The sequence below is a fragment of the Capricornis sumatraensis genome, chromosome 10 (genome assembly GCF_032405125.1).
Source record: "Capricornis sumatraensis isolate serow.1 chromosome 10, serow.2, whole genome shotgun sequence".
NCBI lineage: Eukaryota > Metazoa > Chordata > Mammalia > Artiodactyla > Bovidae > Capricornis > Capricornis sumatraensis.
In genome coordinates, this window is record NC_091078.1 from 67,146,674 (window position 1) to 67,169,986 (window position 23,313).

The 23,313-nt window shown below is 46.8% G+C and overlaps 1 protein-coding gene across 4 annotated transcripts in view; it reads right to left on the minus strand.

Moving 5' to 3' along the window:
• Positions 1 to 23,313, minus strand: part of ITPR1 (inositol 1,4,5-trisphosphate receptor type 1) — a 321,362-nt gene that overhangs the window by 25,306 nt on the left and 272,743 nt on the right. For all 4 annotated transcript variants that reach the window (XM_068981702.1, XM_068981699.1, XM_068981700.1 and 1 more), the window contains 7 exons: positions 22,079 to 22,254; positions 17,599 to 17,763; positions 11,707 to 11,902; positions 10,087 to 10,179; positions 8,853 to 8,992; positions 8,102 to 8,267; positions 4,705 to 4,865 (listed from right to left, as the gene is read on the minus strand). In XM_068981702.1, coding sequence (XP_068837803.1) covers positions 4,705 to 4,865; positions 8,102 to 8,267; positions 8,853 to 8,992; positions 10,087 to 10,179; positions 11,707 to 11,902; positions 17,599 to 17,763; positions 22,079 to 22,254 — 1,097 coding nt within the window. The remainder of the gene's footprint in view (positions 1 to 4,704; positions 4,866 to 8,101; positions 8,268 to 8,852; positions 8,993 to 10,086; positions 10,180 to 11,706; positions 11,903 to 17,598; positions 17,764 to 22,078; positions 22,255 to 23,313) is intronic.

The window sequence follows — 23,313 nt, forward strand, 5'->3', positions numbered from 1 at the left end:
TTGTGCTTTCCGGGCACCCAGGAGACGCGCTCACGGCAGCTGTCAGCACTGCAGGCCCTCTGTTTACCACCTGGTCATGGCTCCATGTCTGCTCCTCTGGCCCTTCCATCACTTACTGCCTCCCTCCCCCAGCACTTACCACCCCACCCCAGGGCCCACATATTCCCCTCCTCTCCACCACCCCAAGGACACGGGAACGGGTATTAACCCCGATCCACAGCTGAGAACTCTGCTCAGGGACATTCTGTGACTTGCCTGGGGTTGCCTGGCTTGGATGGGCCAGACCCAAAACTCACACCTTTGCTTCTCTGCCTGTGGATCCCATTCTTGGGTATGACAGCTTCACGGGGGGTAGCAGCCTGACCCTGGCTTTGCAAGGAGTGTTTCATCTCCAGTGAAAGGAAAGGGGGTGATTAGGAGGAGAGGGAAATGGTGTTCTGTTTAGATGAGAATTAATTTGTGGGTGAACATTTGGCTGCTAAGTTCCCAAATATGAGGCAAAGCATCTGATGTGCCGTCTTTCCCTCTGGATGTATCTGTTTCTAGAGAGAGGACATCCTGGCTCCCTGACCACCGGCCGGCTGGTTCTCGCGGGAACCACAGCCTCAGGAGTCACCCTTTCAAAGTCAGCTTGTCTCCTTAGAACCCTTCTCCCATCAGAGCCCCTGGTGGGTTCCACAAAGCACTTGTTGGTTTTTGAGGTAAAAACCTATTTGCCATCCCTGATACTCTACTTGCAAAGTGGCTGTTTTTGGGGTGTCTGGGAAGCTCCCTCACCTTCCAAGTGACCCCAGGGGGACCTTTCCCACTTGGTTCTGCCAGGTGGTCCTTTGGCAGCTGTGATGACCCAGTTCTTTAGAAGTCGCTGGGATCTTAATCAACGGGCTAAAGAGAACTGAGGAAGTCAACACCCCCCAGCCTCCAGCCATGAAGCAAGAGGTGGTTTTCCTGAGGAGTCCTGGGACCCGATGGGAGCCAAAGGGCCCCCCGGACGACTTCTCCTTCCATCTCTGACACTGCTCATCCACTGCCCTTCTCCCTCCTCGAGGCTGGAGTCCTCTCAGCTTCCCAGCGTTGGCCTCCTTGAGAGGTCTCCTGACTTCTCCTCCTCCCCCGAGAAAGACACTCACCTCCTGAGAAAGGATGCTGGGAGGACCGCCAGCCCCCGCCCCAACTGGCTGGGGTGCCTCTGCAGCCTCTCAGTAGGTTCACAATGGGGGCTGGTTGTCTGCTCCACCGTAGTTCGAGTTCCCACACACAGGCTGGTGGCCTCCCACTGAGTGACTTGGCTGGGCACCCCCAGTTTCCAGCCTGCGGGGGCTGGCACTCTCCAGGGAGCCCCCAGCAGGTATTCACATGGCTTTAGAGCCAGACTCTGCCAGGAATGGTGTTGGCAAAAAGGCACTGCCTTGTGGCTGGTGGATCTAATACTTCCTGGGCCCTCTCCTAGCACATGAGACAGACATCTGGTTTCTGAGCAACTCGGACACTGAGGTAAGAACTCCTCGATGCAAAGATTTGTAGGAGGTGTGACAAGAAGTTCTCCCACTAAGAATGGCATGGCTGGGAAACCTCAGTGAATGCAGGGGCTCTGGGCAGGCAGGGTAGCTGGCTGGGGGTGACTTCTGGCCCTTAATCCTTGTCAGCTGACTGCTCACAAGGCTCCTGATAAGTCTTTATGATCAAGACAGAATCTCAAAAGCACTGTGGAGTTTTCTGTGACTGTAAAGAAAGGTGATTAACAGAAAACTTCAAAACTAGCCCCCAAAAGATTTAAAGATGGGGCACATTCAAATAGAAAGAAGCAGACAAAGTGGGGTGGGGGAGAAAAGGAAGGTGTGACAAGGGTGAAAACTACAAGCCACCTCTTCTAAACTTGAAAGAATTGAATGAGAATGCAGGCTGTTGCTGCTAAGTTGCTTCAGTCGTTTCCGACTCTCTGCGACCCCATAGACGGCAGCCCAACAGGCTCCGCCTCCCTGGGATTCTCCAGGCAAGAACACTGGAGTGGGTTGCCATTTCCTTCTCCAGTGCATGAAAGTGAAAAGTGAAAGTGAAGTCGCTCAGTCATGTCCAACTCTTAGCAACCCCATGGACTGCAGCCTACCAGGCTCCTCCATCTATGGGATTTTCCAGGCAAGAGTACTGGAGTGGGTTGCCATTGCCTTCTCTGGCGAATGCAGGCTGCTATACACAATACAGATAGGTTTGTGTTAGCATGAACATTCAAACATGGTTTAATTCAGTACTATCAACACCAGGAGGAAAGAAAGTACCTGAAGACCTTTCAGTTCATGTGTGAGCCTGGAAACCTGACCTGTGAACATCTGCACCAGCAACCACCACAAGGTCCAGTCTCCGTAAGAACAGACCCTGCTTCCGCCCAGCCCAGAGCTGCTAGCACCCTTGCCGTGTTCACCCAATGCGGAGGTTATGGAGTACAGTCCATTAAACCTGGGCCTGCGTCCCAGCTCAGCTGCTGAGCGCTGCCTGGGCAACTGACTTAACCCTAAGCCCAACTTTCATCTGCAGAAGAGGACACCCACCACCCTTGTGTCTTTTTATCCTCCTTCTCTGAGTTAACTTTTTCTCCTTCCCTTTTTGCACTCTAATCACTCCGTCTCTTTACCTTCTCCCTCTCTTTCTTTCATTTGGTTGTGACAGGAGGCTTGTGGGATCTTAGCTCCCCGACCAGGGATCGAACCCGCACTCAAAGCAGTGGAAGCATGGAGTCCTAATCACCGGACCACCAGGGAAGTTCCATACCTTTCTCTCTTTCAAAACCTTTAAGACAGTCATCTCTGGATAGATAGTCACCCCACCTATTTCTCCCCATCCCCAGAGTTCACCCTTCCTGGCTCCCCACTTTGGTAGTTTTCTTTATTAAATGCATAAAAGATATGGGAGAGGTTCACAGACCACAGATGGCCCAACCCATAGGAGGAGGAATACTTCTCAGCACTCACGGAACCAGTGTGGAGGATGATTTCTTACAACAGAGTCTATTTTGTCTCTTCTGTTGAACTCTTACTATTCAGAGTGTGGTTCACGGACCAGCAGCTCTGGCATCCCCTGGACGTTGGTTGGAACTGCAGAATCTCGAGTTCTGCTAGTGCCCGCTGAATCAGAAGCTGAATTCTTACCAGCTCTCAGTATGACTCATGTGTACTCTGAACTATGAGACGCACAGTTAGACTTCAGGGCCTCCTCGGGACGGCATCCCCAGGAAGCCCCCTAGAACCTGGGTGCTGAAGAACTAGGGCCATGTGAGTGCTGGCCTGCCCACGCCCACTGCCAGTGAGCAGTCCTCAGCTGGGGTTTCTTTACATACAGAGCGTTATGACTGCATCTGCATAAGAAAGAGCACAAAGGCTCAAAAGAATTCACCTACCAATGCAAGAGATTTGGGTTCATCTCTGGGTAGGGAGGGAAGATCCCCTGGAGGAGGGCATGGCAACCCACTCCTGTATTCTTGCCTGGAGAATCCCATGGACAGAGGAGCCTGGTAGGCTACAGTCCACAGGGTCGCAAAGAGCACAGCTCAGTGCTGTACACAGAATGGGGCAGAGGGCTCCAGACCTTGGCAGCAGGAAGGGCATCAGTGAATTGTGTGGTCTCCATTCACAGCTGATGGCTCTCCTCTGCAGAGGGAGCGGTGTAAATCACAGAGCCTCTAAACTTCACACTGCATGCCTCCCTTGCTTGGCCATACACACCCGAATATTTTAATGAAGTTCAGAACCACGGGTATGAAAGGACAGCTGGCCTGGGAGCCTCACAGCATGTGTTTGGCGCCTCCACAGTCCCCGGCCTGGGAAGAGTGCTCTGCACACCTGCTTGACCTCCCCCTTCCTGGGACCCAGGACTCATCAGCAAGAAGATTAATTTGGGATTAATTTAGGACTCAAATTCCTCCATCACATGATCCCTCCCTGATGATTAGCAGAGCGTCTCCCAGAAAGGTGAGGCTGAGGCCAAACGGACCAACCAGGCTGAACGCCATAGAGTGATCATTTTAAAAACATACCACTTCTATGTTTTATTTCAGTGGTATGTCTTATTTAAGGAGAAAAAACAGACAAGGATCCATTATCAAGAGAAGAGGCCAAGTGGGCTTCCTTGCTGGTCCAGTGGTTAAGAATACACCTGCCAATGCAGGGGACACGGATTCAATCCCTGGTCAAGGGAAGAACCAACACGCTGAGGGGCAACGAAGCCTGGGAGCCACAACTACTGAGCCCACGTGCCTAGAGCCTGAGCTCCACAGCAAGAGAAGCCGCTGCAATGAGAAGCCTGCGCGCCACAACAGGAGCGGCATCTGCTTGCCGCAACTAGAGAGAAACCCAAGCAGCAACGAAGGCTCAGTACAGTGAAAAATAAATAAAAATCAAAATTAAAGGGAAAAAAAGGCCGAGTACATAGACATGGAAGGCCGGCTACTGCGTGAGATACAAGGTGAAACCCCAGTCCTATTAAGTAACCATGTGCTCATCTCTCTGAACCTCAGAATTTCCTCCTTTAAAATGGAGATAACACCCCATCTGGGGCTTCTTTAATGTGAAGACACATGGAGTTCTAGAGCCTGATGTCTGGCCCCTGATAAAGGATGGGCAGACATCGCTGTCATCGTCCTTGCTAGCTCCCAGCACTGCGCTCCAAGCTGGGAAGCCAGGCCTGAAGCCTCCAGGAGCCCTGCCCGCTCACCTTGATCATCTCCGCCACGTAACTCTCGGGCCCTGTGTACTCCGTGGAGTCCTTCACTTTCACCAGGACGATGAAGCACAGGTAATGCCACATGTTGTGTTCTTCCTTGATGTGCTCTTCAAATGTGACGGTCTTGTTGTCAAACTTGTCTCTTTCCAACCCTAAAAAAAAGAGACAGAGAGCCCCGAGTGAGCAGCCATGGTGCAGAAAAACCCATGAAAGAACTGCCAGAATAGAGGAGGTTGTGGGTTCACTCCTGCCTTTATAAAGAGTTGGGTTCTGTGGGCCTTATAAGCGCATTCACTTTTGTATCCTAGCAGGAAAACACAGGCCGTGAGTCACATGGACTTGGGCTTATTTCCATCTTTGTCACTCACCAGTCATCGTTTGGTCTCCAGTGTGCCTTAGCTACCTTTGCAGGGGATGGGAAGACACCGTCTAGGTTCCAAGAGCATGCGGGGGTTAATCGAGCATGGGTGTGACAGGCTCACGCACAGCAGGCAACCAGTGAATGGGAGTCCCTTCTCCCAGGTAAATGCCAAAATGTAGACATGTTAAAAGGTTTCTGAGGAGGCAGAGTAAGGACAGAAGGAACTTTACGTACATTTTGAACTCTAGCTGCTAAGTTTATATTTTGCAGAGGTCTGGGTGAGTAATTCTGAAACAAGTTTCTGTGTATTCTTAGGTTGAGCACGTAAGACAAATATATGGTGACACTGGGAGCCAGATATCTAACTGTTAGAGAAATATGGAGCACAAATATGGAAAGGGAGAAAGAACAAACTCTGTAATGGTGAACTGGAATTAGAGGTCTGAGGATGAACTCATCCTTTTTCATATGTTTACAAAAATAGACACAAAACTGTGTGGATCCATGTATCCTTTAGATTTATGCCCTAATTAGCCGTGGCAGCAGTGGCACACCAACAGGAATGAGCACATCCAGTGACCAGATCTTGGATTCTAAATATCATTCTCCACTGAACAGAACTAGGGCTCTTTGGAGAAATCGCTGATACCAGGGCTGGGTGAGAGAAGGTACAAGGTGAGCTGGAGCCTGTAATACCTCACAGTGCTAAAAACACTATGAAAGTCTGTAATAAATGATGGTGATATGGCAAAGTACAGAAAACAGCTTTGAAGGAGCTCTCAAATTTGGGGCAGTTTGAGCATCAAGATAAATTATTACAGTAAAGGATTATAATCTACTGAATTAAAAAAAAAAACAAGAATCCATGTTGTTACAAAGTTCAAATATACATGGAGAAGAGAGAAAGCTATTTCTTAAAAAGCCAATAAACAAATGTAGAAACAATAATAAACTAAATAAAAATCACCATTTGGCAACCATCAAAATCACAGACTCAGGCAAAAACTGGATGTAGACACTGATGAGTTGACATTTGAGAATTAATGCAATATTTATGTCATCTCGAAGGATCTCCCTATAAAATGGTTCTCAATGGCACAAAAAGAAGAAAAGTAGCTTCCGTGGAGAAACAGGGCCATTACCATCTTAACCAAGTGATCAACGTTAATATGACCAGTTACTAGATGAACTGGCATCATGTACCTCCTGATATTCTGGAGAAGGAAATGGCAACCCAGTCCAGTATTCTTGCCTGGAGAATCCCATGGACAGAGAGCCTGGCGGGCTACAGTCCATAGGGTTGTAAAAAGTCGGACATGACTGAATGACTAATACCTCCTGATATTATGCACTGAGGAGAATACACTCTTTCTTTGATGTTCCTATAAGAAATCGATAACCTTAATCTCACACCACCGGAGAAGGTGATGGCACCCCACTCCAGTACTCTTGCCTGGAAAATCCCATGGATGGAGGGCCTGGTAGGCTGCAGTCCATGGGGTTGCTAAGAGTCAGACACGACTGAGTGACTTCACTTTCACTTTTCACTTTCCTGCCTTGGAGAAGGAAATGGCAACCCACTCCAGTGTTCTTGCCTGGAGAATCCCAGGAACGGCGGAGCCTGGTGGGCTGCCGTCTATAGCGTTGCACAGAGTCAGACACGACTGAAGCGACTTAGCAGCAGTAGCAGTAGCATGGGAAAACATCAGACAGTCCCAAACCAAGGGACATTCGATAAGATAACTGACTTTTAAATTCTTCAAAAATGTCAATGAACTCAACACATGACCTGGGACTTACCTTTGCTATAAAGGACATTATTAGGGTACAGTGTAAACTTTGAATAGAATATGTAGATTAAGTAAGAGTATGACATCCTTGTTAATTTCCCAGTTTTCATAATTATATTGTATGTGTAAGAGAAGGTGCCTATCTTTAGGACATATATAGTATTGAAATAGAGATACAGGGGCACCGTGTCAATCACTCTCAAACCGCTCAGAGAAACAGTGTGTGTGTTAATAAAGAAAATGATAATAAACATATTAAAGTGTTACTTCAATATGTGGGGAATTGGGATGAAGAGTCCATAAAAATTCTTTGTACTATTCTTGTGACTTTTCTGAAACTCTGGAACTGTCAAAATGAAAAGGTTTAAATGGTTTTAAGGGGGCAAAAAGCTATGATCTTCATTTTAAAAATGGAAGCGTGATCACTTTGAGTATACATACTGGTGAGAAATTTATGTATTTAGTAACCATTGATATATTAGGAACAATCCTGAAATGATTACTTAGCTCCCAAATTCCTACATGATTACTTTGCATTTTACAGGTATTTCCTTGGAGTTAGACTGACAATGATTTCTTTGGTACCCCATGCACCTCTCTTGCATAGCAGTTTACTACTTATTAGTAGGTGTCTGCACTGTGCAGGCTCTATGCTAGGACTGTTTCATAAACTACCTCAACTAAGTCCCAAGATAATGCAGAGAAGTACATTATTGTATCCATTTTACAGATGAGCAATAAAGGTTCAAAGAAGTGAAGTGACTGTACCATGGTTACATGGATCATAAGTGTCAGAGTCTTAATCAGAACACAAGTCTGACTTCCAAGCTCTGAGCATTTCCGCCATATGCTCTAAGAGGGCTGTATTTCCACTGAAAACCTGATACCATCTGCAGTGAAGACATCCACAGGCTGGAGTTGAGTGAAAGAGCTCCATTCTAATTAATTAGAATGGGAACAAGAGATAGTCTGGCAGCCCAACAACCAAAAGGCCCGAAGACACATACATTTCAAATAACGAATAACGATGTTTCTGCTACCCCAAACTTCATTTCTTAAAACAAACCAGCAACTGCGGCACTAACTCACGGCACTCCAGATATTTCCCAGGAAAACAGAGCAGAGGCCCACAGAGAGTCAAGGACAGGGACGCAGGGGAAGGCAGCAGCAGCCCCTCCCACTGAGGGCCAGAGCACCCCATCCCAACGCCCCAGCAGGAGCCGGGTGCACCACTCACCGCAGATAAAGCATGTGGTCTTTAAGATCTCCTCTTTCTTCTGTTTTTCACTCCTCAGGTCAGCAAAGGTGTCAATGATGACCCCAAAAATCAGATTAAGGACAATGATGATGACCATGAAGAAGAACAAGAGGTCATAGATCACTCGAGCAGCAAAGAGGGGCTCCTGGAAAAGAGGAGCGGGGGTGGGGGGTAGGGATGGTGGGGGTGCAGGTGGTGTAACCTGTCAGCAGGTACCCCCCTACCCAACCCCTGGGTCTGCAGACCTCAGGGCAGAGGAGTGGGGCTGAATGCACCCAAATCAGATGTCCCAAGCCCCCTGGCTCACCCCACCCCCATCAGCACATTGGGCATCAAGCTGTAAAAGCCACAACCTCATCTCTTTTCACACCCCCTGGGTATACTGTGAGTTCTCCAAGTGTCATGTGGCACCTGCCCACTTCCTGGGATCTAAAGGGTTTGCAAATGTGTTCAGGAAGGCCAGACGGGCCTGAAGAAAAGAATCATTTTAGCAGACAGAGGGGAGGGCGGAAGCTGCCCCTTTCCATGGCGGTGGGGGGGGGGGCTTCCGCCCAGCATCACAATTTGATGAGAACCAGAGTGAAAAGGAGCCCTAAGCAGCTGGCTCTGCGCGTCTATCCATCACCGCTCTCGGCGCTGCCCCCGCGTCTGCAGTTTACACTGGAGCCCACTGCGCTGCGCTCTCCCCGCCCCCCGCCTCCCCACCTTCCTTCCCCTGGGGCGCAGCTACCTCTTTGGATGGCTTCCTGAGCACATCGCCCACTCCGCCCCCGCTCCGCAGCCCGTGACTCAGCACCGTGACGATGCACATCAGCAGCGTCTCGCACGTGTGCTCTTTATCTTGCTCTGTCTCTTCTGCAAGGACCAGCTCTGCAAACACGGCAAGTCAGGGGGAATTTAGAACGTGAGCGGCAAGACAGACCAGGATTTGCAGATCATGCTTCCTGAATGCCATCTCACCAGCGGACAGAAAGGACCCGGAGAATAAAATAAAGGAATCAAGCGTCAAAGGCTTGCTTTGTCACCACTGTGTTCATCACTAAACCCTGTTCATTTCTCAAGCCCAGAATTGCCCTTACCTCTATTAAATCTAAAATACTGTGCCTGTTTCAGATTTTCAACTCCAGTCCCAGCACTGAATAGACATTTCAACTTAGATAGATGCTTATGAGTTTCACTAGTGATTCAGTGGTAAAGAATGTGCCTGCCAATGCAGGAGACACGAGTTCTATCCTTGGGTTGGTAAGATCCACTGGAGGAGGAAATGGGAAACCCCTCCAGTATTCTTGTCTGGGAAGTCCATGGACAGAGGAGCCTGGTGGGTTACAGTCCATGGGGTCGCAAAGAGTCTCACAGAAGAATCTGAGCAACTATATAACCATAAAAACAACAGCAACCTTTTACGATTGGCCCTCTGGACAAATCGTTTTACACCTTAAATTGGAGACTGGTGTTCAGGGGGGAAATTTTTTGACTGCCTTGTTCTTTTCTCCAGCAGCAGCCAGAAGGGTCTTGCTAAAACACCAGTCTCATATCACTCCCATCTCAACAACTTGCATGAACCTTTGAGTTAGCTTTAACCTCCTTAGCCTGACCTGTAGACCCTCTATAATCTGGTCCTTTGTTGGCCTCTCTGGCTTCATTTCTTCCTACTCTTCCTAATCATGCTGTATTCTACCTCCAAGGCAACGTCAGACACGACTTAGAGGCTAAACAACAGAATACAACACAGTCCCAGGCAAATAGTGGGCACTCTGTAAATACTGGCTGAATCAATTAAGCCGCTCTTTTGTTCCCATATAGACTGCCCCCCACCTTCATTCCCCTCCTCTCTCCCTGCCTTTCCTCCTCGCAACTGGCCTTCTGAGCCGTGAGTCTGCCTTCATCTGCTTCCAATGTCACGTGCACCCTGAGCCTTGTGGGGAGGCTGCACTAACATGGGGCTTAAGGCTGCGAGGTCCTACCTTCTTTGGGTGCCGGAGAGGAGCAGTTCTCCCCAGTCTCCACCCTACACACGTCAGAGTACAGGAACTCGCTTGCCAAACTCTCGCTGGCTTCTGGGAGAGAGAAGGCAATTTTATGATGAACAATCTGGCAGCATATGGTTAAAATGTTTGAAGTCCCAAATTCACGGCTGATTAAACAATTCTTTACATAAATAACACCCTCCAATCCTGCCTATAAATCCGAAGCAGAGATGCAATTTACACTTTCGTTGGGTGATCTGGATGGGAAAAAAGCCAGAAATGTCAATTCCTGTAAGCTTACTAGAAATATCGCACTTAAATAGCACCTCTCCAACTTTAAAGACAAACAGCTGAAACTCCCTGACAGATACTACTGAACACACAGACTCCAGCAAGATTTAGACCAAGTCTGTGTGAGAAGCAGGAATGGCATCAGATCAGTTTAGTTCAGAACCCTAAGATGGTTGGCAGTGAATGTCAACTTGGAGGCTGGGGTTACATGCCAAGAACGCAGCCTTTGGGAAGGGAGAAAAAGGCTTGTCTGGCTTAGTCACAATTCTAGTTTGCTCCTTGGACTCAGGGCGCCTGGCTATCTGACGAAAAATCAGTAATATTTCACTTACTAGTGTCAAGTATTTTAATTGAGGGAAACGAGCACTTGGGGATCACTCAAGTGTATGATCACTGTCTCTCTCGTAACAGGAAATCTCTTCTGGTTTTGCTATAAATTAAAATCATATGAGCTCAGTGTAAAACTTGCATATTGTAAAAAGGTCCAAGAGACAGCCACTACTTGCAGTTTGGGTGTATATTCTTCCATATTTTAAAAGATATATATGAGATTTTTAGGGGCTTCCCAGGCAGCATAGTGGTAAAGTATCTGTCTGCCAATGTAGGAGATGCAATGGGTTCAATCCCTGGGTCGGGAAGATCCCCTGGAGAAAGAAATGGCAATCCACTCCAGTATTCTTGCCTGGCAAATCCCATGGACAGAGGAGCCTGGCTACAGTCCATGGGGTCACAAAAGAGTCGAACATGACAGCAACTGAGCACAGATGTGAGATTTTTCATTTAAAAAACCTATCTACACAGATCCTATTGTAGTTATTCTTCTCCAGTTTCCCACCATATCCTGGGTACTTTTCCATGAAGGTTCATAAAGACAAACCATATCCACAGGGTTCACCACCCCATGGATGAACCATACTCTAATGAAACACTCCCTTACGTTGAGATTGCTTCCAATTTCACACTGCAATGAACATCTGCTTCTACAGTTCTATTTTTAAAGGATAAATTGCTAGAAATAGACTTACCAAGCCAAGGGATGCCTACTCCCATACTCTCAATATACACTGGTCAAACTTTTAAGAAAACGTTGCACAAGTTTAAAATAGAAATTCAATAAATAAATTAAATGTAGCATCTGGACACTCACACTTAGCATCTGACGTATCATATCACCATGTGAATGCAGTGAAAACTAAGTCCTGTATTCAATTCACACTCTTGAGTGTTAGGGAAATACCTACACTGCCAAAGTCATCATTTTTCGTTCGGCTGTAATCAGGAAACATTCTTTTAACATTAAAAAAAGATCAGAAGGTCCAAACCTACCTGGAAGAGAGGTTTCATTGGGCAGCCTATCTACTTCCAAGATGAAGTCATCTTTGAAGAAAAGGTAGCCCACGATGGAGAACAGGTAAACCAGGATCAAAGCCAGAACTGCCGTCAAGATGATGGACCGGCCGTTGCGAGTGACACTTTTAATGACATTGAGCAGAGTCTCTTCTCTGTACACTAAATCAAAAAGCTTTAAAAACAAACAAAAAAAAAGACGTCAAGGGGACAATGTTAAGAAGCATCTCTATTAGACGGACATCGATGTTCCCAAGGACAACTTCATTTATAAAGAATTTACCCTTTGGCTAACTCGAAAGCATTCTACTCTAGGGAAGTTCAAGAGGGAGGGGACACATGTATACCTATGGCTGATTCATGTTGATGTATGGCAGAAACCAACACAGCATTGTAAAGCAATTATCTTTCAATTAAAAATAAAAATTAAAAAAAAGCATTATACTCTTTTCTTAATATGCTACACTTGCCCATCTTAATGGTGAAAATCGAGATGGTAAAAATAAGGAAAAACAAATATCGAAGAGGAGGGTGGAAACCAATAGTGACTTCAAGTTGTCTACATACAGTTTCGAGGTCCTGGGACAAAACCCAGGCCTGTACCAGGGAGCTGCATGGGACGAGGGAGAGGAAGGGGAGGAGGGTCCTAGTGTGTGTTCACTTAGGGGCCATTTGATGGAGCTTCTGTTAAGGGTCAGCCACTCTGGATACAGGACTGGCCAAGTCCTGGTCCCTGACCGCACGTTCATGAGCTGCTATGGGCCAGGCCGGGGGGCAGGGTCTCTGGAGTTGGACAGAGGTTCAAACCCCAGTTCAGCCACTTGCTGTCACCAGGACCAGCTACCAAACTCTTCCTCTGCGAGCCTCAGTCTTGCTATTTGCAGAGTGGAAGAGACAGAGTTACCATGAAGAATAGAGAGACAATATACAGTGCTTAGCATACACTCATACATATGAGCTAAGTACACAGCCAATGGTAATTATCATTACTTTCCTGATGAAGAGCCTGGGCCAAGGCCACCCTGACAGAACGTGGCAGGGATGCTGGTGGTGGTAACACACCAGGAAGCCTCACCGCCTCTCATCCCACTGGGAGGGGCTGAGACAACCTGCTGTTTAAGACGTGCTCGTAATCTCGGCTTGACCTCTGCCAAGGGGCCTGGGCTCGGCAAGAAGCTGGCTTCATGAGAAATGGAGGCCCAGCGTAGGTACTCAGAGGTATAGGAGACCAGTGGCTGGTTATTTAGGAAGTATAATCTCAGATATTTGGCTGGAGAAATGGTGGGGAGCCACTAGAGAAGGGCTGAATGGGGTTATTTTGGAGCTGGGAGCTTGTTTTAATATGGTCCTGCTCATGCCATCTGATCTCTTTCTGAGAATCCTGCCTCTACCACGGCTCCAGGGAATGACTGCAGAGCCCACGGAGTCCAGGGACAGGCATGTGAACCCTGTCTCTGCTTTTAATTTGTTGCAAGATGTTGATCGGGCTATGAAACCTCCCTAGACCTCAGTTTCCACATCTGTGAAATCAGTGGACTGAACTAGCTGATCTCAAAGTCCCTTTCAATGCAGAATTTGACTTCGGAGTTCATTTTCTGCTCAATTAGCCCTCTGCCTCCAGAAGGCCAGTCTGTGTCCTGAGGCCAGTTAAGGGCATCGGGTAAAGGAGGACACTTAAAGGAAGCAGAGAAGAGGCCTTAATTCAGATCTAAGAGTACAAAAGGCTAATGCTGCTGTTAATGCTGGTTAAATATTTTCTAGCAAGCCACTATGAAGCAGCAAGAAAGAGCAACTTCAGACAACAAATGACACTTGTTTTTTGCCAGTAAGAATTGTAGAGATTATACAATCCCCAAATCACTGTAATAACAAGTGATTTTTTTTCTTTTTACTTATCTATAATTTCTGATTTTAAAATAATGGCCATGCATTACTTTGTAATAAGGAAAAGCTTTCTTCTAACTATAAAATTAGACGAGTTCAATGGAGGAAACTTTTGAAAACACAAAAAAAGCACAAAGGAAAAAGAAAAACAAAAAATACTAATTGTTCCAATATTCATAGAAATTTATTCAATAAGTTCTTTCCTTCTGGCCTTATTACAATTGAAAAAAATGTAACTTATGCATATATATTTTTATAAAAGTATTATACCATAACCTGGCATATAGTTGGCTTGCCTTCTAAGAGAATCATGAACATTTTCAGGTAAAAAAAAGATCACGTATTTAAAGTACCTGCCCAGGTTACAACTTGATTGAGAGACTCAATATCTCTGGGAGAGTGTGATCCAAATAGGAAGTCCAAGAATACTGGAGTGGGTAGCCTATCCCTTCTCCAGCGGATCTTCCCAAACCAGGAATTGAACCAGGGTCTCCTGCATTGCAGGCAGATTCTTTACCAGCTGAGCTACAAGGGAAGTCCCTAAAATAGTATCCTTTTTCCAAATCTAAATGAATAAGTATCAACACAACTCTGGTTAACAATAAGCAGTGTTCTAATTTTCTGGAAATACCTTTTATCTCTTCCTTCTGGTACATTCATTCATTTTATATTAGACATTATTTTAATATCATCCTGAGATATTTATACTCTCTTGAATTTGGGCAACAGAGTTGCTATCTATGTCAATATTTAATAAAAAGAACAATTAGATCTATTTGGATTTTGGAGAGCTTTTTCATTTTATGCACATGGATCTTTACTAAGGCAAGTTTTACTTCATGATGTTTTTCTGAACAAAGCTTCATAAGCTTTGTTTCTGTTATAATTATTCTGATTTTGACCTAAGGAAGAAAATCATAAAGTTCATGTTGGTTTCAAAAACAAAAATGTTCACCTAGTATTCCAGTGTATTGAAAATCTGCTGTCTACTCAATCCTCATATTTTTCTTTTTTAAACAGTCAATATAGTTTCAATTCTATATCATTAACAGTGATGCTGTGATGAACATCTCTGTGTGCACATGCCTCTATACTCACCTACCCAGTTATTTCTTTCCGTCACGTTTCTAAAAATGGAATTGTTCGGTCAAATGTTGTATCACACATACGTTTTGCTCCACTGCCTTCCAGAAAGGCTATGCCAATTTATCCCAACCGCTTAGAAAATGATGCTCTTTTTGGCTCACTCTCAGTAAAACTGGGCACGTTCTCACCTTTGAACCTTTCCTTACATCATGGGTCCAACACGGGATCATATTTTAATTAGCATGTCACTGTTTGACATTAGAATACCTGCACATTTACTGACTATCTGCATTTCTTCTTCTGTTACCTGCCTGTGAATGAACTCTGCACACTTTCATCTCGGGATGTGAATAGTTTTCTAAGGACGCGGCTTGAATGCAGCTGGGGACCGGGTTCAGCCAGTTTTGGGGTGAACTTCCATTAGACCACAGTCACCGGCCCTGCCTTTCTGCCCTGCTGGCATGGAGCATTCACAAGCTGGTGACATGCGGCTTTTTCCTGCTCCCAGTCTCCCTCCAGTTCCTTTCTGTCACAGGCTTTCCTCATTTGTGGAATAAAGTGAAGTTTCAGTATTTTGCCTGCGGTTCTCAACAGACACATCAAATGCTGCTTTGACCCCAAAAGGAACACCTCACTTGATGTCCCAGAAAGTCAAGGCCCAGATGGTTTAGAAACCCTCCAGCAGCACTGAGGAGAGGCATCCAACCACGGTCTCGCTTGATCCTGCAGGTCCTTCTCAAAGTGCACCGAGCCCAGGTAACATCGCAGCGAGCTCTGAGCATCTCTGATCTTCCTGCGACAGCTGAGAGCCGGGAGAGCGGGCCTGCAGATGGCGCCGTGAAATACTGCCTTCACTGAGGCAACAACTTCAGGCTCGAATGAAAGGCAGCTCAGGGCCGGACTCCAACCCTCAGACCCCGGAGTCAGCGTGTCGTGTCTCTGCCCCTGACTCGTGTGGGACTCTGGGCAGGTGACCTGACTCGCCAGGCCCAGCCTCGCCGGGGATCACATACAGAGATCGCCCACCGCCGAGGCAGACCCACCCATGAGAGGGGACGGAAGGAGCCCATGGGGCACTTCAGTAACTCACAGTAACGGCTCTTTTCTACTCTGTGAAGCCCGGGAGGGCTGGGACGACGCTGCCCAGACTCACTGCGACACCCCCCGGCTTCTGACACCAGGCGGCACTGCCAGTGGACAAAAGAGGAGGACTTTTCCATGAACACAGCGGAAGCGGGCCCCAACCCTAATAATAATTTTCCATCAACCAACAAATTTTAATGTTAGTTATTAATTTTACCTACAAACGGTAGACAGTAGGAAGAGTCACCCTCTCCCTGGGCGAGATGGCATTTCTGTGTCAATCTCACAAGTGAGACCTCCCCTCAGCAGGGATGGCAGAGCCCCCCGACTCAACTTTGCTTCCTTTTCTCAGAGAGACCAGGAATTTGTTGGCCTCTCTTTCTTAGAACCCCCTCCACAGATTACTGTGTGAGACAAAAAGGCTCAGAAATATATACAGAACTCGAAAGGTCTCTGATAGACAGTGACCAAAATAGGGCACCTAATAGCATCACAGGTGGATCCAGAGACCTCTTTGCCTAAAACCTCAAAGTCTGGTCAGACCTATTTTTAAAATGAAGGGGAAGAATCCGTATCTCTGCTAGCATGCACCGCTAATGGAAGGGGCAAGTCCTGGCGTTCTTTACGGTGTTTGGATGGGAGAAGGGCTGCCAGAGACAGCAGTAATAGCCCTCGCTCAGCATTTCTGCTGTGGGGCTGGTCTCAGACTGACATGCGCCGTAGTGGAGAATCCCCGAGATGGCCCTGTGGGGAAATGGGCTGCTCTCCCCATTTTGTAGATGTGAGCAGCACACGGCAGTTAAGCCACCAGCCTGGAGACCACATGGACTGCACCTCCTGAAAGCGCTTTCCTTGCTCTGCCTCTTTTTGCAAATAAGTCCCTCATCATTTTTTTTGTCTCACCATGGCTTGCAAGATCTTAGCTCCCCGACCAGGGATCAAAACTGCACCCCTGGAAGTGAAAGCACAGAGCCCTAACCACTGGACTGCCAGGGAATTCCCAAGTCCCTCATCTTTAGTCAACACCTAGACTTTGAATATTTTTTATCCTCAGCAACATTTTAATATACTTCTTCTATTTCCTTTATGGATGGTTTTGCTGGCAGAAAGGTCAATTTTATGCTTCCTATCATTTGACGTAGGTACAAGGAAATGGTTTTTTACCTACAACTACACAGTTCAAGATTCCCTGTAATGACAAGAGAATAAGCAGACAGTGGTCTGTCACTTAAAAGCTTGCTCAGGAGGAAGATAATAGGATCAAGACATTTAACCACTCAGCTCAGACTAGAGCATGACAGCTTCCGCTGAAAAGGTCTCCTGGATCCATAAATGATCTATCAAGTTCATTGTCATGGGGTCTTGGGTCTTTGAAAACAGCTCCTGCTCTTGTTACTACATGTTTTCACTGGAAGATGGATCCCATGAGAGCTATCAGAAGGGGACAGTCATACAAACATTCTTTTGTAAGTGCTGGCTGAGCCCAAGAAATAAAGAAAAACAAAGGGGGCGGGGACGGTGTGTGGAGGCAACATTTCCTGATCCAGGCTGCGGGCATCGTCTATCACTGTAAAGTAACAGGCTGAGCGTGCATGCAGGCAGTGTGATCACACACCCCCAGGGCTCCTTCTAGTCAGACCTTCTCTCGGGAGTAGCTTTCCTTTCCTGATGCCCCAAACACTGCATCCAGGGGCCTACTGCCTCTTTAGACCAAGCACACTGGTCACCGTGAAAAGGAGCGATCTGTGATGAGAAGGAAGGACAGAGCATGCTCTCCTAGTTTCCAGCATGTAAAATCTTTCAACACCAGCAACTCACCAGCAAACTGTAGAAGAACTCATGGACGAAGAGCCCCATGGCGCAGATCAGCAGGTATAGCAGATGATAAAGGAACTCAACATCCAGAACCATGGCCCGGTAGCCTCTGGTGAACGTCCCACAGTTGCCCACAAAGCTCATCAGAAAAATGATTTTGTTGCAGACCTGAGAACAATGACAGCCACAGTGAGAGAAGCACGGACCAAGCCAAACTTGAGACTCTTGGTGAGAACTGAGGGCAACTTGCCCTCAAGTGTCTTTCGGCGCCTCTGCCCCAAACAGAAGCTTCCTTTTTCACCAAGTGCCCACCAGACGCACCAAGAACTGTTCTGTGGATCTCAGTCATTTCATTACTTTGCTTTTCAGGCATTATTACAAGTTAATGTGACAGTCAAATAACTTCATGCACAACGCTAATCAAGTGGCATTTGTATATGACAGAAACAAAATTCGCACATACTGAAATTATGATTTTCAAGATGAGATATGAATCATTTCTAACATTCTTACATGAGTTAGTCAAACACAGAAGTCACCTCAATCCACTAACCCTGTGATGAGCATGATTAAAAGTGTTTTCTGAATTTCTGTTACATTCTAGGCATTAGAGTTTTGCAATCTAATGAGAAGCAGCCAGCTCTTGTTTTCCACTGCTCCTAATTCTACACGGAAAAATAATTTTCTTGGGGTGGTAGGGGAAGAAAGGGACTTCAAGATGAGTTCTAGTCCCTTGCCCCTCTTTCCGGAAATAACTTCTATTTTATCTCTGGGGCTCCATCCCTTCCTTTATATTGGTCCTTGAGGTCTGGGTGGGGCTCCATCCTGGCCAATCAGAATACTGTATTCCCCTGGCAACAATGATTCGTTCAGAGATAGGCATGTGACCAAATGGAATCAATGACACCCCCTGAGATCTCTGCTGGGACTGCAGCTAAGACAATTTTATTCTTTATCCTTGACCTTGAACCTGAGAGAAAGTGAGCTCTGAGGCTGCTGGCATCCATCCTGCATTATCACAGAGCCTGAGGGTACCCGCAGTGCAGAAGCAAACAAGAGGAAATGAGCCCTTAGGCTATCGTCTGGGCTCCTGGATTCAGCTACACCTGAAGCCAGCCTCCTGATTCTCAGTCACATTTTCTTCTTTGCTTATTAGCATGGAGTAGGTTTTCTGACCCCTGAAACTGAAGGCTGACTTACTGTATAAGATAGTCCTACCTTTGATAGAAATCCCAAGCTTGCAAGTCTGCCTTTAGCAACATGTTGCTAGAAAAACCTAACTCAGGAGAAAGCCAGAGAGACTGAGCTTTGGCTGCACTTTGTAAAACCATGTCCTGCCACCCGAGCTAGCTTGGCCACAGGTGCTGGGGGAATGCTGCCAGTTAATCTGGTGGGTCAGTGCAAGTGAGCTTCTCAGCAATCAGATAAGGGAGGAAGCCAACACCCACGGAGAAGGTTAGGTTTTCTCAGACAGGCTCCACTTTCAATCCACCAGGTCTTTTTTTCCTTAATATTTTAAACTTTGCCAGTGTCAGATCTTTTTTAGGGTGAGAAAACATCATCGATTCTGAATGAACTGTGCTGAGGTTTCTAAGAGAGGGAAAAAAGGCCATGCTCTGGTTGGCATTCCTGGACCTCCAATGTGTCATGCCCTACAATCTTAACAACGGAGCAATCTGCTTTACCTGAATCTGCTCTCCTCTTTAACTTCTGCCCTAGTTTTCTCACGGCTACTTTCCTTCTCCCATTGCTCCATGTAAGTATTCTTTTTTATTAATCCTCTCTAAATAACTGTTTATTGTTTTAGTTTTCCCATCTCTCCCTCCCTCCCCCGGCTAATGTTATTATGAATGGCCACCAATTATCCACATAGGGTCTTTTCCCCAACTGATTGATGTTACAGAAGAGAAAACTCTGGAATGACATAAGACCAGAGAAACAAAAGAATTAACTCATAGAAGACAACCTCTGAGATAGTGCTTTTTCCTTCTATTTGTGTCTTCTGTATTTCTTTCTTAAAATACTTCCACTCACTGCAGGTGAAGCCTGCATTGCCTCCTTCAGTGCTCACGTGTCTCTTTTACTCTGTTCATGCATTTCTAAACGCCAGGCCTAACACGAATAGCTAGTCTCGTCACCTCAAGTCAAGTAACTCAATAACTCAGGTCTATCTGCACCCTGAAAACCAGGTCTTGCCTGACTTCAGTGTAGCTGGCTGCATTATTCCTCTCCCAGTCTTCCGTGACTGAAAATTTGGAATTATTCTTGCCTGCTTCACCACCCAGTAAAGATAGGAATACCTTCGCTGCCTAGAGAAAAGGACCAAGCCACGCACTGTTTTCAGGCATAAGGCTCAGACCCTATGCCCACCATGTGTCACCATTTCCTCCAAAGCTCTGACATCTGTGTCTTCATTCTCCACTATGACCAAGAGGCAGGCTTGTCTCATGTAAGGGGGACATGACTCCGTAAGGGGTCCCCCTGCCTCCAGTTCACCTACCCCCCACTCAAATCCATATATATATACATTCATGCCTCTACTGAGGGAGTTTTCTCAACGATACTTTACTTCTACCAATTCTCTGCTCAAAACCCCTGAGTCAGGGACCTTCCTGGTGGTCCAGTGGTCAGGACTTCACCTTCCAACGCAGGGGGTGCGGGTGTGAACCCTGGCCAGGGAGCTAAGATCCTACATGTCTCTTGGCCAAAAGACCAAAATATAAAACAGAAACTGTGTTGTGGTAAACTTTGCAGATGGTCCACAGAAAAAAATCTCTAGAACAAAACCAAAAAGCCCTGAGTCACTTACCAGTATTGGGAATAGAATTTCCCAACCTATATTCCATATAACACTAATTTCAAGTTACACTTTACAAAACATGTGGGCAAATAAGTTTGGGAAATATGAAGACCCAGTGTTCCCTTCTTAGAGATTCATCATGCGTTAAAGTGAAAGTTGCTCAGTCGTGTCTGACTCTTTGCAACCCCATGGACTATACAGCCCATGGAATTCTCCAGGCCAGAATACTGGAGTGGGTAGCCTTTCCCTTCTCCAGATCTTCCCAACCCAGGGATCGAACCCAGGTCTCCCACATTGCAGGTGGATTCTTTACCAGCCAAGCCACAAGGGAAGCCCAGGAATACTGGAGTGGGTAGCCTATCCCTTTTCCAGGGGATCTTCCTGACCCAGGAATTGAACTGGGGTCTCTAGCATTGCAGGCGGATTCTTTACCAACTGAGATATGAGGGAAGCCCTCATGTGTTATCAGTAGGTTAAAGTCTCAGAAATCTTTCAGTAAAACACCTTGCATTTTCCTTGACCCACAATTTCCCACATTAATTTGACTAAGGAAGTCCCTTTTCACCCAAGATTTATCAAATTGGGACAGGCCCACCTGGAGGACGGAGCCCCAGTGGGTTTTCCTAAAGTTTGGGGCCCAGGTTCCTTGTCCAGAATCAGGCCCTATATTTCAGTACATGAACCACTGAAGAGGCGAAACTTAACTGTTGGCTGTCCCTTAAGAAGGTCTGAGCTTGCCTCGCTGCTTCCACCAGTTGAGAGAATGCTTCTCCCAGTTCCTGCCTCCTGGCCTGATGGCTTCCATTCTTTGAGACAAAACTTTCTCTCCTTAAGCGTGTCAGCTTGAAGTGGTCTCTTGTCCTCTCACACCCTTACTGCCTCTGCCATCTGAACACCCATTTAGGGACATTTATCATTGCCCTAAATTACAGCATTAACCTATTTTGCAATATCACTTCCATTTTTATGCAGTGACTTCAGCTTCCTTATATGCTCAGGGCAGAAACCTCTGGAAGGTGGTTTTAGATGCCCACAGATTCCAACTTGTTCCTTCTTTTTGGCAGGAAACCTCTCCAATTTACGGCTTGGTATCAGTCATGTCCATTTCCTAAGGATTCCACAGAGGGAGTCGACGTCCACCCTTGCACACTGGAAGCTTTGGACACATTGAAACGGTACTTCCAAACGTCACTACTGACTTTGCAGTAACCCATCTTCTGACGCCTGGCTTCTCTTCTGACCTCTCTACCTGCTCCCTCTCTGAACAGTCCCTCTTGCCTCTCTACTCTGTTCTCTGCGGTCCTCACCAGAAATGAGGGCTGTGTTCACATGCAGTCATTGGACTTCCTGACTAAAATCTCTTGTCCTAGCACACCTATGACCTGATGGGCATGATGAACCCAAATCTCAACATCTCTCTCCCTTTGCTTAATTCTGAGAGAAATATTCCCTGACAATGAGACTGCCAGTGTCCAGAGAGCACATGAAGGGGTCCACTGTCCTGTGAAAAGTGAAGAGGGAGATGCCCACCTGCAGCTCTCCTCTGCTATTTTAACAGCTCACCCAAAGGATATATTTTTCTGCACTGAAGGCACAGGCCAAAATTCCAGGGAGAATGGAAGGCATTCCTACTCAGATGGAAATAAACAAACAAAAAAAGGCAGTGGAGGGATTCATACTTACGTTGAAAGCTCCCAGAAGAAACAGTGTGGGTTGTAGCCCGACGGAAAAGATCAACCGGAGAATCGTGGAAGCGATTAAGGCCCGGATGCCATGGGGCTTGGGGAGGGCGATGACGATGGCCAGAGAGATGAGCATGGCCGTCCACAGCAGCCCCGACCAGTGCGGTTCCAGGGTCCCTGCAACCAGGAGGCAGGGCTCTCAGAGATCAGGGCTTTCCCCTCACAGAGGGGACACACCTGAGCGGGTTCAGTGACAATTTCTTCAAGCACCTCTCTGGTCTGCCTTGGCCCAACCCTGACCTCCAGTTTTCTGCCCCCGACATGACCAGTCACATGCATGTTGTCTTACCTCTAAGCCTTCGATGTCTTCCTTCTACCTGGGAAATTCTCTCCCTTTCCTATTCACCTGAGGTCTTAGTTTAGATGTCACCTCTTCCAGGGGGCTTCCCAGGTGGCACAAGAGGTAAAGAACCCACCTGCCAATGCAGGGGACATAAAGAGACGTGGGTTCGATCCCTGTGTTGGGAAGATCCCCTGGAGAAGGACATGGCAACCCTTTCCAGTATTCTTGCCTGTAGAATCTCCACAGACAGAGGAGCCTGGCAGGCTACAGTCCATGGGGTAGCGAAGAGTTGGACATGACTGAAGTGACTTAGCACGCACGTACGCGTGCACCTCTGACAGGAAGCCTCCCCCATCCCCTTTCTCCTCACAAAATAGGCTAGGTGCTTCTTCTGTCTCTGACCCTCGGTATCCCTGCTCAGCCCTGTGGGATACTGTTTTCTAGCAGTCAGTGCCCCCTCTTCCAAGCCCCATCCGCACTGGACTCCAATCTCCTGAAGGGAAGCACTGAGTACCCAGCAGGCATCCATCAGATGGGTCTGTTCCATAAGCAAAACTCATCCATGTGTCACACTTCACTCTTCAGGGAGGCGAACTGGGAGAACAGACTTCTAATTTCTATTAAAAGTATGCAAAGGAAAATCGCAGGTCCCCTGCCCGCATCAGATTTCTTCAAGGGAAGGAGGAAAGCAACTTCCGTATCATTAGCATCATCCTACAATTAGATTATCCTTGTAGTCAAAGAGCTTATACCAGTTTCTGTCATCTCTTGCTATTGCAAGTTCTATTTAGAGTGTCCCACGAGACGGCTCAGTTATATAACATGAGCCAACAGGGCTAAAAATAAGGTTCTGTAAAACACTCATTAAAAAAAAAACACCCCTATTTCAAATG